This window comes from Heterodontus francisci, chromosome 4, assembly GCF_036365525.1.
Source record: "Heterodontus francisci isolate sHetFra1 chromosome 4, sHetFra1.hap1, whole genome shotgun sequence".
NCBI lineage: Eukaryota > Metazoa > Chordata > Chondrichthyes > Heterodontiformes > Heterodontidae > Heterodontus > Heterodontus francisci.
In genome coordinates, this window is record NC_090374.1 from 167475928 (window position 1) to 167489567 (window position 13640).

The 13640-nt window shown below is 41.2% G+C and overlaps 1 protein-coding gene across 1 annotated transcript in view; it reads right to left on the minus strand.

The window, feature by feature from the left end:
* The window catches only part of LOC137368744 (ADAMTS-like protein 1), an 852599-nt gene that overhangs the window by 151660 nt on the left and 687299 nt on the right, over nt 1-13640 (minus strand). Inside the window, exon 15 of the mRNA XM_068028933.1 lies at nt 10128-10429. Coding sequence (XP_067885034.1) covers nt 10128-10429 — 302 coding nt within the window. The remainder of the gene's footprint in view (nt 1-10127; nt 10430-13640) is intronic.

Below are 13640 nucleotides of genomic sequence, written 5' to 3' on the forward strand. Positions count from 1 at the left end.
AGGTAAGGACAGCAGATTTCCATCCCTGAAGGTCATTAGTGAACCAGATGGGTTTTTACAACAATTGACAATGGTTTCATGGTTATCATTAGAGTGGCTTTTTAATTTGTGAAAAGGAAATTATATTTAACCAATTTATTGGAGTTCTTTGAAGAAGTAAAATGTGCTGTGAATAAAGGAGAACCGGTCGATGTACTATACTTAGATTTCCAGAAGGCATTTGACAAGGTGCCACATCAAGGTTGTTGTGGAAAATAAAAGGAGGTAACATTTTGGCATGGATAGAAGATTGGTGAGCTAACAGGAAACAGAGAGTAGGCATAAATGGGTCATTTTCCGGTTGGCAAGATGTAACGAATGGGATGCCACAGGAATCAGTGCTGGGGCCTCAACATTTTACAATTTATATAAATGACTTGGATGAAGGGACTGAAGATATGATTGCTAAATTTCCTAATGACAAAAAGACAGGTCAGAAAGTAAGTTGTGAAGAGAACATAAGGAGGCTACAAAGGGATATAAGTAGGTTAGTTGAGTGGGTAAAGATCTGGCAAACGGAGTATAATGTGGGAAAATGTGAAATTGTCCATTTTGGCAGGAAGAATAAAAAAGAAGCATATTATCTAAATGCTGAGAGATTGCAGAACTCTGAGATACAGAGGCATCTGGGTGTCCTGGTGCATGAATCGCAAAAGGTTAGTATGCAAGTACAACAAGTAATTAGGAAAGCTAATAGAATGTCATCATTTATTGTGAGGGGAATTGAATACAAAAGTAGGCAGGTTATGCTTCATTTTTACAGGACATTGGTGAGACCACATCTGGCTCACTGTGCACAGTATTTGTCTCCTTATTTAAGAAAGGATGTAAACGTGTTGGAAGCAGTTCAGAGAAGATTTACTAGACTAATAGTTGGAATGGACAGGTTGTCTTATGAGGAAAGGTTGGACAGGCTGGGCTTGTATCCACTGGAGTTTAGAAGGGTAAGAGGCGACTTGATTGAAACAGATAAGATTCTGAGGGGCCTTGACAGGGTGGATGTGGAAAGGATGTTTCCCCTTGTGTGAGATAGTCATTGCCCAGCACTTGTGTGGCACGAATGTTATTTGCCACTTATCAGCCCAAGCCTGGATATTGGGCAAATGGTGCTGAACATTGTGCAATTATCAGCGAACATCCCCACTTCTGACTTTATGATTGAAGGAAGGTCATTGATGAAGCAGCTGATAATGGTTGGGCCTAGGATAGTACCCTGAGGAACTCCTGCAGTGATGTCTTGGAGCTGAGATGATTGGCCTCCAACAACCACAACCATCTTCCTTTCCGCTAGGTATGACACCAACCAGCGGAGAGTTTTCCTCCTGATTCCCAATGACTTCAGTTTTGCTAGGACTCCTTGATGTCATACTTGATTAAATGCTGCCTTGATGTCAAGGGTAGTCACTCTCACCTCACCTCTTGTGTTCAGCTCTTTTGTCCACATTTGAACCAAGGCTGTAATGAGGTCAGAAGCTGAGTGGCCCTGGCGGAACCCAAACTGAGCGTCAGTGAGCAGGTTATTGCTCAGCAAGTGCCTCTTGATAGCAATGTCATCACTTTACTGATGATTGAGAGCTGACTGATGGGGCGGTCATGTCCCCTAGTTCAAGATTCCCCCACCAGTGGAAACATATTCTCAGCATCTACCCTGTCAAACCCCCTTAGAATCTTATATGTTTCAATAAGATCACCTCTCATTCTTCTAAACTCCAATGAATAAAGGCCTAACCTATTTTTCCGTTCTTGATAAGACAACCCCCTCATCCCAGGAATCAGCCTAGTGAACCTTTTCTGAACTAAATCCAATGCTAGTATATCCTTCCTTAAATACAGGGAGCAAAACTGCATGCAGTACTTCAGGCGTGGCCTCACCAACACCCTGTACAGTTGTAACAAGACTTCCCTATTTTTAAACTCTAACCCCCTAACAATAAAGGCCAAAATTCCATTTGCCTTCCTAATTCCTTGCTGCGCCTGCATACTAACGTTTTGTGTTTCATGCACCCAGATCCCTCTGTACTGCAGTATTTTGTAGTCTTTCTCCATCTAAATAATAATCTGTTTTTTTATTCTTCCTACCAAAGTGGATGACCTCACACTTTCCCACATTGAACTCCATCTGCCAAGTTTTTGCCCACTCACTTAACCTATCTATATCCCATTTGCAAATTCTTTATGTCCTCATCACAGCATGCCTTCCCATCTATTTTTATATCGTCAGCAAATTTGGATACACTACACTCTGACCCTTCCTCCAAGTCATTAATATAGATAGTAAATAGTTGAGGCCCTAGGACTGATCCTTGTGGCACCCCATGAGTTACGGCTTTCCAAACTGAAACAGACCCATTAATCCTGACTCTTTGCCTTCTGTGTGTAAGTCAATCCTCAATCCATGCCAATACCCTGAACTCTTATTTTGTGCAACAACCTTTTATGTGGCATCTTATCGAAAGCCTTCTGAAAATCCAAATACACGACATCTACTGGTTCCCCCTTATCCACTCTGCTAGTTATATCCTCAAAGAACTCTAACAAATTTGTCAAACATGATTTCCCTTTCATAAAACCATGTTGACTCTGTTTGATTGCATTATGTTTTTCTAAATGTCCTGCTATTTCTTCCTTAATAATGGATTCTAGCATTTTCCCAATGACAGATGTTAAACCAGCTAGTCTATAGTTTCCTGCTTTCTGTCTTCCTTCTTTCTTGAATGGGGCGTCCCATTAACGGTTTTCCAATCCGCTGGTACCCTACCGGTATCCAGAGAGTTTTGATATATTACGACCAATGCTTCCACTATTTCGGCAGCCACTTCTTTTAAAACCCTTGGATGCTGGCCATCAGGTCCTGGCGACTTGTCTGCCTTTAGTCCCAGCAGTTTGTCAAGCACCTTTTCCCTTGTGATAGAGATTGTTACAAGTTCCTCCCTTCCATTTACACCTTGCTCATCTATTATTGTTAGGATGTTTATAGTGTCCTCCACTGTGAAGACCAATGAAAAATATTGGTTTAAATTAACTGCCGTTTTTCTGTTCCCTGTTATTAATTCCCCAGTCTCATCCTCTAAGGGTCCCACACTTACTTCAGCTACTCTCTTCCTTTTTATATACCTGTAGAATTTCTTGCCAATTTACTCTCATAATCAATTTTCTCCCTCTTTATTAGTTGTTTAGTCATCCGTTGCTGGTTTCTAAAAAATTCCCAATCCTCTGGCCTACTACTAGTTTTTGCTGCTTTGTATGCCTTTGTTTTTGATTTGATACTCTCCTTAACTTCCTTTGTTATCCACGGGCGGTTCATTGTTCTCATCGAGTCCTTCCTTCTGACCGGAATAAATGTTTACTGAATGTTATGAATATCTGCTTAAAAGTCTGCCACTGCTCATCTACTGACTTCCCCTGTAGTCTATTTTCCCAGCCCGCTTTAGACAACTCTTTCTTCATACCTCTGTAATTGCCCTTGTTTAAGTTGAGGACACTGGTTTGAGACCCAAGTTGCTCACCCTCAAACAGAATTTGAAATTCTACTATGTTATGATCGCTTCCCCCAGAAGATCCTTAACTACGAGATCTCTTATTAATCCTACCTCATTCTAAATCTAAAATAGCCTGTTCCCGGGTAGGTTCTGCAATGTATTGTTCTAATAAACAATCCCCGATGCACTCTACAAATTCTTCTTCCATGCTACCCTTGCCAATTTGATTTGTCCCGTCTATATGCAGATTAAAATCACCCATGATAATTGTAGTGCCCTTCTTACATGCCTCCATTATTTCCTGATTAATACTTTGTCCTACAGAGAGGCAACTCCTCGGGGCCTATAGATCACTCCCACCCGTGATTTCTTTCCCTTGCTATTCCTTATTTCCACCCAAACTGATTCTACATCACAATCTATTACACCTATATCATTACTCATAACTGTACTGATCCCTTTCTTTAATAACAAAGCTACCCCATCTCCTTTTCCTTTCTGCCTATTCTTCCGGAACGTTGAATATGCTTGAACATTGAGTTTTCAGTCCTGGTCATCCTGCAACCGTGTCTCTGTGATAGCTATCAAATCATATTCCTTTATTTCTATTTGTGCTGTCAACTCATCTATCTTGTTACAAATGCTATGTGCAGTAGGATAAAGAGCCTTAAGCTTTGACTTTTTACCTTTTTTACTTACTCTGGTTCTAATTTCTGCTGTACTCTTATGCTTGTATTCTTTGTCCCTTCCTGCCACACTCTGATTAATGTATGCCCCTTCACTATCCTGCACCTCTGCTCTCTCGTTACTTTTTGAATTTTTAAACTTGCCTTCAATTGAACTCTCCCCTCCACTATTTAGTTTAAAGCCTTATCTACAACCCTAGTTATATGATTCACTAGGACACTGGTCCCAGCATGGTTCAAGTGAAGCCCATCCCAAGGGAACAGCTCTCTCTTTCCCCAGTTCTGGTGCTGGTGTCCCATGAATCGGAACCCATTTCTCTTATATCAATCTTTGAGCCACGCATTTACCTCTCTAATCTTATTTACCCTATGTCAATTTGCACTGGCTCAGGTAGTAATCTGGAGATTATTACCTTTGTGGTTCTGCTTTTTAATTTAGCCCTGAGCTGCTCATAATCCCTCAGCAGAACCTCTTTCGTAGTTCTACCTATGTCATTGGTACCTACGTGGTGGGATTCGAACCCATGTCCCCAGAAAAATACCCTGGGTCTCTGGGTTACTAGTCCAGTGACAATACACACACCGCCTCCCCTCCTCTACTGCCCTATTTATACGACTTGCCAGAACACTGGTCCCAGCACAGTTCAGTTCTAGATCGTCCCAATGGTACAGATCCCACTTTCCCCAGTACTGGTGCCAATGCCCCATGAATCAAAACCCATTTCTCTCACACCAATCTTTGAGCCATGCATTCAACTATCTCATCTCACTCACGTGCCTTCACTTTCCTGTCCAGGGAAAGCTAGCGCCACCAGGTGGGGAAGGAGGGAACTTCATGCAGTTGGTTGGGTGGAGAGGTCAAATCTTCAATGTAAGTGTTTCAGCTGGGGGTGGGGGGTGGTAACAGGGCAGCCATTTTTTTCATTGTCTTTTGCGGGGAGCGGGTAACATATTTATGTACAGTGTAGTTGGGGGAGGGTACGGGGTTCAACTCTGTAGTTTCTGTACGGGTCTGGCAGCCCCTTTCATGGCGTTGCTGAGGCTGCCCCGCCATGTGATTGGGGAGGGGGGCAGGGGCTGCTCGGCCTGTGTATTTAAATGAGCCACCATGCACTAGATTGCGGTGGCATGGTGGCGCGCAGCCCGTGTGTGTGGGCCAGTATTTTTCTCTCCCGCCATTGCTCCCAGTGGCGGGAGAATAAAATTCAGGTCAATACGTGTATCCTGGAATTCAGGAGACTGCAATGGGCTTTAATATGGTCGATATGAAATGAGGAAGATTATCATAAAACAGAATAATGTTGCAGATTAATTACCCATCCTGCAGAAATGAAAGAGAACTGCACGCGACTAAATGTGTGATGTGTCTCGAACTAGCTTGTGGAAAAGGAACAGCACTGTGGTTTTTCACATACACTGCCCCAGTGCTAAAGGCACTTAGTCAAGAAATTAAGTTGGTGTTCATTGGTTTGGAATGAAATTGTGTCGTGTAACTGATTAGGATATATAGAAAGTTTAAGGCACAGAAAGAGGCAACTTGGCCCATCGTGTCCGTGCCGGCCTAAAAACAATCAACCTATTCTAATCCCACCTTCCAGCATTTGGTCTGTAGCCCTGCAGTTTACAGCACTTGAGGTACATATCCAGACTCCTTTTGAATGAGTTGAGGGTCTCTGCGTCAACAACCCTTTCAGGCAGTGAGTTCCAGACCATCACCACCTTCTGGATGAAAAAGCTTTTCCTCATCCCTCCTCTAGTTTTTCTACCAATCACTTCAAATGTATGCCCTTCATCACTGACCTCTCTGCTAAGGTGAAAAGACCCTTCACCTCCACTCTATCCAGGCCCCTCAAAATTTTGTACATTTCAATCAGATCTCCCCTCAGTCTTCTCTGTTCCAAGGAGAACAACTCCAGCCTATCCAATCTTTCCTCAGAGCTGCATTTTTCCAGTCTTGGCTACATCCTCGTAAATCTCCTCTGTACCCGCTCCAGTGCAATTACATCATTTCTCTAATGAGGTGACCAGAACTGCACACAGTACTGAAGTTGTGGCCTAGCCAATGATTTCTACAGTTCCAGCATAATCTCCCTGCTCTTATATTCTATACCTCTGCTAATAAAGGAAAAGATTCCATACGCCTTCTTAACTGCCTTATCGACCTGTCCAGCTACCTTCAGGGATCTGTGGACATTCGCTCCAAGGTCCCTTACTTCCTCTACACTTCTCAGTATTTTCCCATTAATCGTGTATTCCTTTGCCTTGTTTGATCTCCCTAAATGCATCACCTCACACTTCTCCAGGTTGAATTCCATTTGCCACTTTTCTGCCCATCTGACCAGACCATCAATATATTCCTGCAGCCTACAGCTATCCTCCTCGCTATCTACCACACGGCCAATCTTTGTGTCATCCGCAAACTTCTTGATCACGCCCCCTACATTTACATCCAAATCATTAATATATACCACAAAAATCAGGGGACCCAGTACTGAGCCCTGTGAAACACCACTGGAAACAGCACTCCAGTTGCTAAAACATATTTTGATTAAAAACAAATGAAAATTAGAAGGCTCGTTTTTCAGAGTTAGCTTGAAGCTTATTTTATATCTGTTCTCTTATTTAGAATTTCAGCTGATATAAAATTCATGGTCACAAATAAATCCTTTGCCTAAAATGCTATAATACTTTAGATAATCTTCACAGCTCTAAATACTATGTAATTTTCCATTAAATATACATTTATATAATTCTGGGAAGCCTCCTTTTGATTCCACTGCCTCTCCGAGTTTGGTAACATCTGAAAATTTGACGAGATGGCATTAAGTTTCCAAATGCAAGTCATTGATGTAAGTATTCCTGAGACATACCGCTATCCTGACAGTACCTATCTAACCAGTACATGTTGTTCCTACCATTTAGTCAATTTCCCATCTATACCAAAAATCGGCCATGAATTCCCACAGTTTTGAGCTTAATTAGTAAGTAACCTTTTATGTACATCTTTACCAAATGCTTGTTGGAAATCTAAGTATGTAATGCTGTAGACTTTACCACTGTCAATTTGGGTTGTAACTTCCTTAAATAAATCAAGGTGGTTGGCCAGGCAGGGTTTGCTTTCTCTAAAGCCATGCTATCTGCTGTTTACTAGGTTGCCGGTTACCTCAGGCTTACTCCTGATAATCAATTCTATTCTTTTACACAGAACTAATACTAATGGCTCTGTAATTGCCTGCATATCTACCGACACCCTTTTTGAATATGGGCCCCACATTAGCCTGTTTCCAATCTACTGCTGCTTCCATAGTGTCTATTGACTCCCTCATAATGATTGTCAGTGCCTCACAAATCTCCTCTCCAATCTCTCTCAACACCCTGCCATAAGTATTATCTAGCCCTGCTGATTTATTTTTTCAAGCCCTTCAGTTTGTCTAGACTTCCACCTTATTTATGTCAAAGCCTTGATTATCCTTTTTGGGCGGAGAGCATGCTGTTCATGTCTTCGCTTGTGAATATTTTGAGGAAGTAATCATATAGAATATTTACTAACATGTACTAATTACTAGGTTCAAGCATCTTTTAATGTTTTTACCTCTTTGCTGATAGGTTTCTTGCTATTGTAGTAATATATATTTTATATTATATTTTGCCTTTGTATGAGTAGCGTTATTCAATTTGTCTCCTACTGAAATAATTTACTAACGCTAGACTGCAAGGGTTTTCCAAATTTAAATCAGATTGATTAAAATCACCCAACAAAATAACTCACACACCATCTTTATTTCTTTGCAAAGTAAACTGTCCTTCTCCTCCTGACCTTAGCTTGGATTTCTATCCAAAGTAGTTCTTTCTGTATCTCACCTCCTCCCTCAGGATCAACTTCATTTACCTCCCAGACATGTGTGGCTACATCCTCTCCTTTACTGACCTTCCTCAATCCTCTATACCCTTGAATATTAAATTAACTTCCTTTCTCTGCATTTAGCCTTTTTTTGTGATATTTCCACCATTACTACAACTACCCTCAGTCCCGCCATCTTATTTTGAATGCTTCTAGAATTAATATATATTTACCTTCTTTCATGTCTCCCCCTAGTGCCAGCTTATTCCAGGGCTCTTGTACATCTTTCAAGGCTATTGCTTTCTTGGTCAAATGCTTCCTTGATGTCGAGAGCAGTGGATCTTGAAGGCACTATTGGTAACTCCTTCCTTCACCATACTGATGATTGGGAGGAGGTTGATCGGGACGCAATTTGTCAGGCAGATTTTTGATAGACATAACACACTTGGGTAATCTTCCACACTGTTAGGTGGATGCCAGTGTTGGCTGTACTGGAACAGCTGGGCCAGGAAAACAGCAAGCTTGGGCTCTCAGATCTTCAGCACTCTGGCTGAAATGTTGTTAGGACCTCAGCCTTTGTCCAGTGACATGAGGTATAAGAAATAACAAAGCAAAGGCTTTAGGGCAGGAGAAGGACTGAGGCAACTGAAAACTCTGCAGAAGTTTCGTTAGTTCTGTTTTGCTGCTGTAGCCTTTATGCACACATTTGTTACTTCCATGATTTCTCCAACAGGCCCTGCCTTTAGCCCCCGAGCTCCACCCTTTAGGAATTAATTATCATGTAACTAGCAGAAGTGCATTCCAGGGCAGGACTACAAGGAGCTCCTGCCATTCTTTCTATTATTTATATTATCTGGAACTATATATCTGCATAGAAGATGTCATCTATTTTGAGAATGGACCAGCAGTATTTAATCTAAATAAAGTTTCCTGTGTAAACATTGTTCGAGTGGGATGGACTAAAGATCAGAATGACCCAGTTGTAGATATTTCATTGCACTCCCTGTGCAAAGGAGGATCACAAGCATCTGCACACTTCAGGATAAAAACTGTAATTATTTTGTGACAAGTGATGACAGTTGCAACTATCCTAAGCCCTAAGTGTATGCCAAGTGAGTAACTAGTTCCTTCTGAATTATACCTCCTTGAGGCCAGAGACTGTCTCTGGAGACAGTGTAAGTATACAACGACACTAACATGTTCCTGTGCACCAACGACTGTGTTACATCTACATCTTCTACACCTTCTACACGCTGCATAAAATATTCAGAAAATAAAATGAAATATCACACCGAACAAGAGAATTTCACTATTAATGAGTGAGTGAACTGTGCAACAGAGATGGGTGCTGCTTGAGAATTCTGAATCAATCTATGCTACCTGCTCAGTTTAACACATCTTTAAATTAGTTATTGCTATTAAATTCTGAATTAAAAAAAAACTTTTTTGAATAAATTTAACTTCTCAGGCAAAGTGTTTACTGTTGCTTTTAGATCGAGATTCCGTAAGCAAAGATTTTTCTGCTGGCTAACACAGTTTAAAGTATCTTCAGTAATTAAAATGTCCTTGGCTTCCATAAGGTACCTGGCATTATTCAAAGCTACTGAACATTTACCAAACTACTGACAAGTGCTTGATACTTTATTCAGTGGTACTGCAATACAGTTTACAAAGTAATGCCAGCATTATCAACATCCCTTCTCTGAATTCTAAACTGGGACAGCTCCATTCCTCACACTAAAGCAAAATAGTGCAGAGGCTGCAAATCTGGAATAAAAACAAAATGCTGGAAACACTCAACAGAACTGGCAGCATTTTCTGACCTGCTGGGTATTTCCAGCATTTTCTGCTTTTGTTCCATTCCCTCACTGTTGAGCATATCTGTTTGGTGAGGTGAGGAGTGAAGGGCTCACGCATTCAACTGGGATAAGATAGAAAGCACATAATGGAGCTGACAGATTGAGATGATTTGGGAGTCAGGAACTGACAAATACTCAGCAATATCTTGTTTAAGAGTTGACTGAATAGGTTTAACGTCTTTAGTAATATTGGGGAAAATAGCTTTGTTAAACAGTTTCTTACCTCCTGCACACGATTCTGAGCACTCTGTGAAACCCTCATAATCCCAGTCATACAGCTCATCAAAATCCTGGAGGCTGATGTACAATAAATCTGCCTCTTCAAGGTCGTATTCTACCATTTCCCCACTGCATGGTCCCGTGTAGCAGGCTCGTTCTGTCTGCGGTTTGGGACCTTCACATTCATCGTCTGGCAGGTCTTCGACCGATTGAGAAAAGGACAGGAGCACCTGGCATTTGACCTTTCGACCCTGAGTGCCAGCTCCACAGGTTTTGCTACATGGAGACCAAGGCTGCGGAATAAACCTGAGCACAGAATGCAGTGAATGTGACAACAGCCAGTCAAAATAACGGAAACTTTTTCATACCTTTTACAGAAATAGGAGCTTATACCAATAGATTTCAGATGTAGTAATTAAACAGTTTTTTATTTACAGACAGTGAGATTATATGTATATATGTAAACATTCAGATTATACCAATACATTTCATATGTCTGGTTAACAAACTAAACACTTGGAGAAAGGGTGGATAAAATTTTCAAAATGTCCTGCCTGCTATATAGTCTCGGGACATGGGGAATAATTTTTACCATCACTTTCTGGGCAGTGATCTGGCAAAGTGATCATTGTGTAGTTTTAGAATAGGCCCAATTATCACATCATAGGGCAGGTTGTACAATGGGTGAACAATGCACTCTGCCAGGATACTGACCCTGTAATAAGGATGAACAGAATTGTATCATCCCATCACTACTATAGATGAAAGCAGGTAATTCAACAACAGATCGAAGGTTAAAGCTGAGAGCTTGCTGCTCTCTATCATATCTCGTGATGCAACTACCCATTGGGACAGTGGCCTCGACGGCAAAAACCAGTTGTGGAGGCAGTTTAAATGGAATAGGGAGTGAATCAACTCCCTTCCTATCCCCATCTGACCAACTCCAATTTTAGCATTCCTTCCTCAGGCAAAAGCTCCCAATTGAAATGGCCAGCGCTGTTGTGGAAGGTCACTTGGGAAGAATGGCTTCTAACTCTGTCTACATCATAGTCACTGAATTTCAAAGTAATTCATTAAAGAGAAAATTCATGGAAATCTACAAAAAAGTAACATACATTATTCAATAAAAGCAACATATCAACAGCACTTTTCTAAAGTCTGAGAAAAAGAATCTCCAATTAAACTCCTTTATACCGTGATAGCTTCTGTGAAAAAAAAATCACAAATCCAATCATTGCATGTGAAATGATTCCAATTTTGCTAACTTTGGGAGAGCAGCAGTCACATGCTCAGACTGGGAGCAACTCAAGCCTTTTGTAAAAGTTGGTGTGAGCAATGTATTCTCTCTACTCTGGATTCCATTCACAGACTGTCTCCAATAGACAGCAGTAACAAAATGAGACCACAAAAGAATTTACTGCAATTCTGAGACTTAAGCTCCAGACCTTGTGTTTGTACAATTCACATTCCAACAACAGACTGCGTCAGCTTCAGCTGGACATATTCTACTCACAGTTCACACTTAATGGAGAAGTCAATATCCTACACTAACACAAATTCTACAGCAACAGAGCAAGATAATTCCATATATAAAGTGAGCACAATGAACATTTTCTCATTAGCACCTACAGTAATCAACCAACGCTCTGAAAATAGAAAAATAATAAAACACTACTCATTGAAAATCCAATTTAACTGCACTATTTACTGATCGCTTTTCCCTGCTGCAAAATACATTGTCAGGAAACCCCTTTGTTTATGTGTGTGTGTGTGTGTATGTGTGTGTACGTATGCAGATGTCAATCTTAAAGTGACATATCATGATGACATTGCTTGGAAAATATTACTTTTGTTTTGAGAGTGAGAATCATGCAGAGTTTTGGTCATATTGACATCATGTGGGGTTGACATGACACATCTTGACATTGCTTACATTACTGATTGCACATTTGCTGATCCACTGATTTTAGCAAAAGGTTGCAGCTTTATACAACTCTGAAACTACTTGAAATACTTGTTAAATTAACACTTGCTATTTCTCAGCATCCAGATTCATTCATAACCTACTTTTGTGAGAATGAGCCAGTGCTGAATAAATTTCCCTTATTACCGGTTTATTTAAGATATACTTTTGCAGAACTGTTCATTCACACAAAGCTGAATTAATTAATTTTTTAAGAAAGATTATTTGATTGGACTTTACTTTGAGCTGGATTTCGATCTGAATGTAAAAAATTGTCTTGTACAATCATGTTGCTTTATGCTGGCACTGAAAATGAATTGGAATTCTCAAAAGACTTTAAATAATTACATTCCACCCACTTTCTCACACAGCCATTGGGAGCCAAGTGTTTTCTGTGTAATAATGAGGTGCGTGCTGTAGTCAGCGTTCCCTTACACAGTGTGAAATGGAACAGGAAACAACTGGAAACAGTGACCATAGGCTTGGCACAGAGTAATACGGAGTATCTGAATGAAGCAGCACCACATTTCAGATCTCTTCATTGATATCTTCTGAACCATTAAAAACACAAGATATTAGCCACTATTTTCTCCCAGTTTTTATCTAACCCATTCAGGCTGAACTCCAGATGAGGAAAGCATGTCTGATTCGAGGAGCATGGGGAGGACAGTGGACTTCATGGGAAGTGTGAGGAATCTCAGAAATACTGTTTAGTTTAGTTTAGAGATACAGCACTGAAACAGGCCCTTCGGCCCACCGAGTCTGTGCCGACCATCAACCACCCATTTATACTAATCCTACACTAATTCCATATTCCTACCACATCCCCACCTGTCCCTATATTTCCCTACCACCTACCTATACTAGGGGCAATTTATAATGACCAATTAACCTGTCAACCAGCAAGTCTTTGGCATGTGGGAGGAAACCGGAGCACCCGGAGGAAACCCAAGCAGACACAGGGAGAACTTGCAAACTCCACACAGGCAGTACCCAGAATTGAACCTGGGTTGCTGGAGCTGTGAGGCTGCGGTGCTAACCACTGCGCCACTGTGCCGCCCTGAAGGAATCCCTGTAAACATAAAGCAGGCAGAGAAAAATGTGAGGCACAGAGTGGAAAAAGTGGATATTAAAGACATAGGGCTTCATTTTAAGTGAGCTTTGGGAACAGGAATGGAGGCGGGGTGTCACAAAATCGGGATGGGAGAGGTCGGACAGAAAATCTGACACTGTTACGTCTCATCCTGATATTATCCATGGTGACAAACATGGAGGGTAGAGAGCAGACATCAACACGGCTGACAAGTAATTAAGGTATTTAAAAGGCCAATTGACAGCAATTTTATTCTTAGTTTTAAATTTTATTAATGGTGCTCAGGAATCATGGCGCTTCAGAGCCTTGCTTGGTTGAGGGAGGTGACATGAAGGTGGGAGCTCATTGCTGGCTACAAAGGGAGGCCATTGGGAAAGGCAGCATTGACTGCCTGGCAGGGTAAGAAGGGAGGGATTTGGGCATCGTCTGAGGAGTAGGGGCAAAGGTCCCAGAACTGTAGG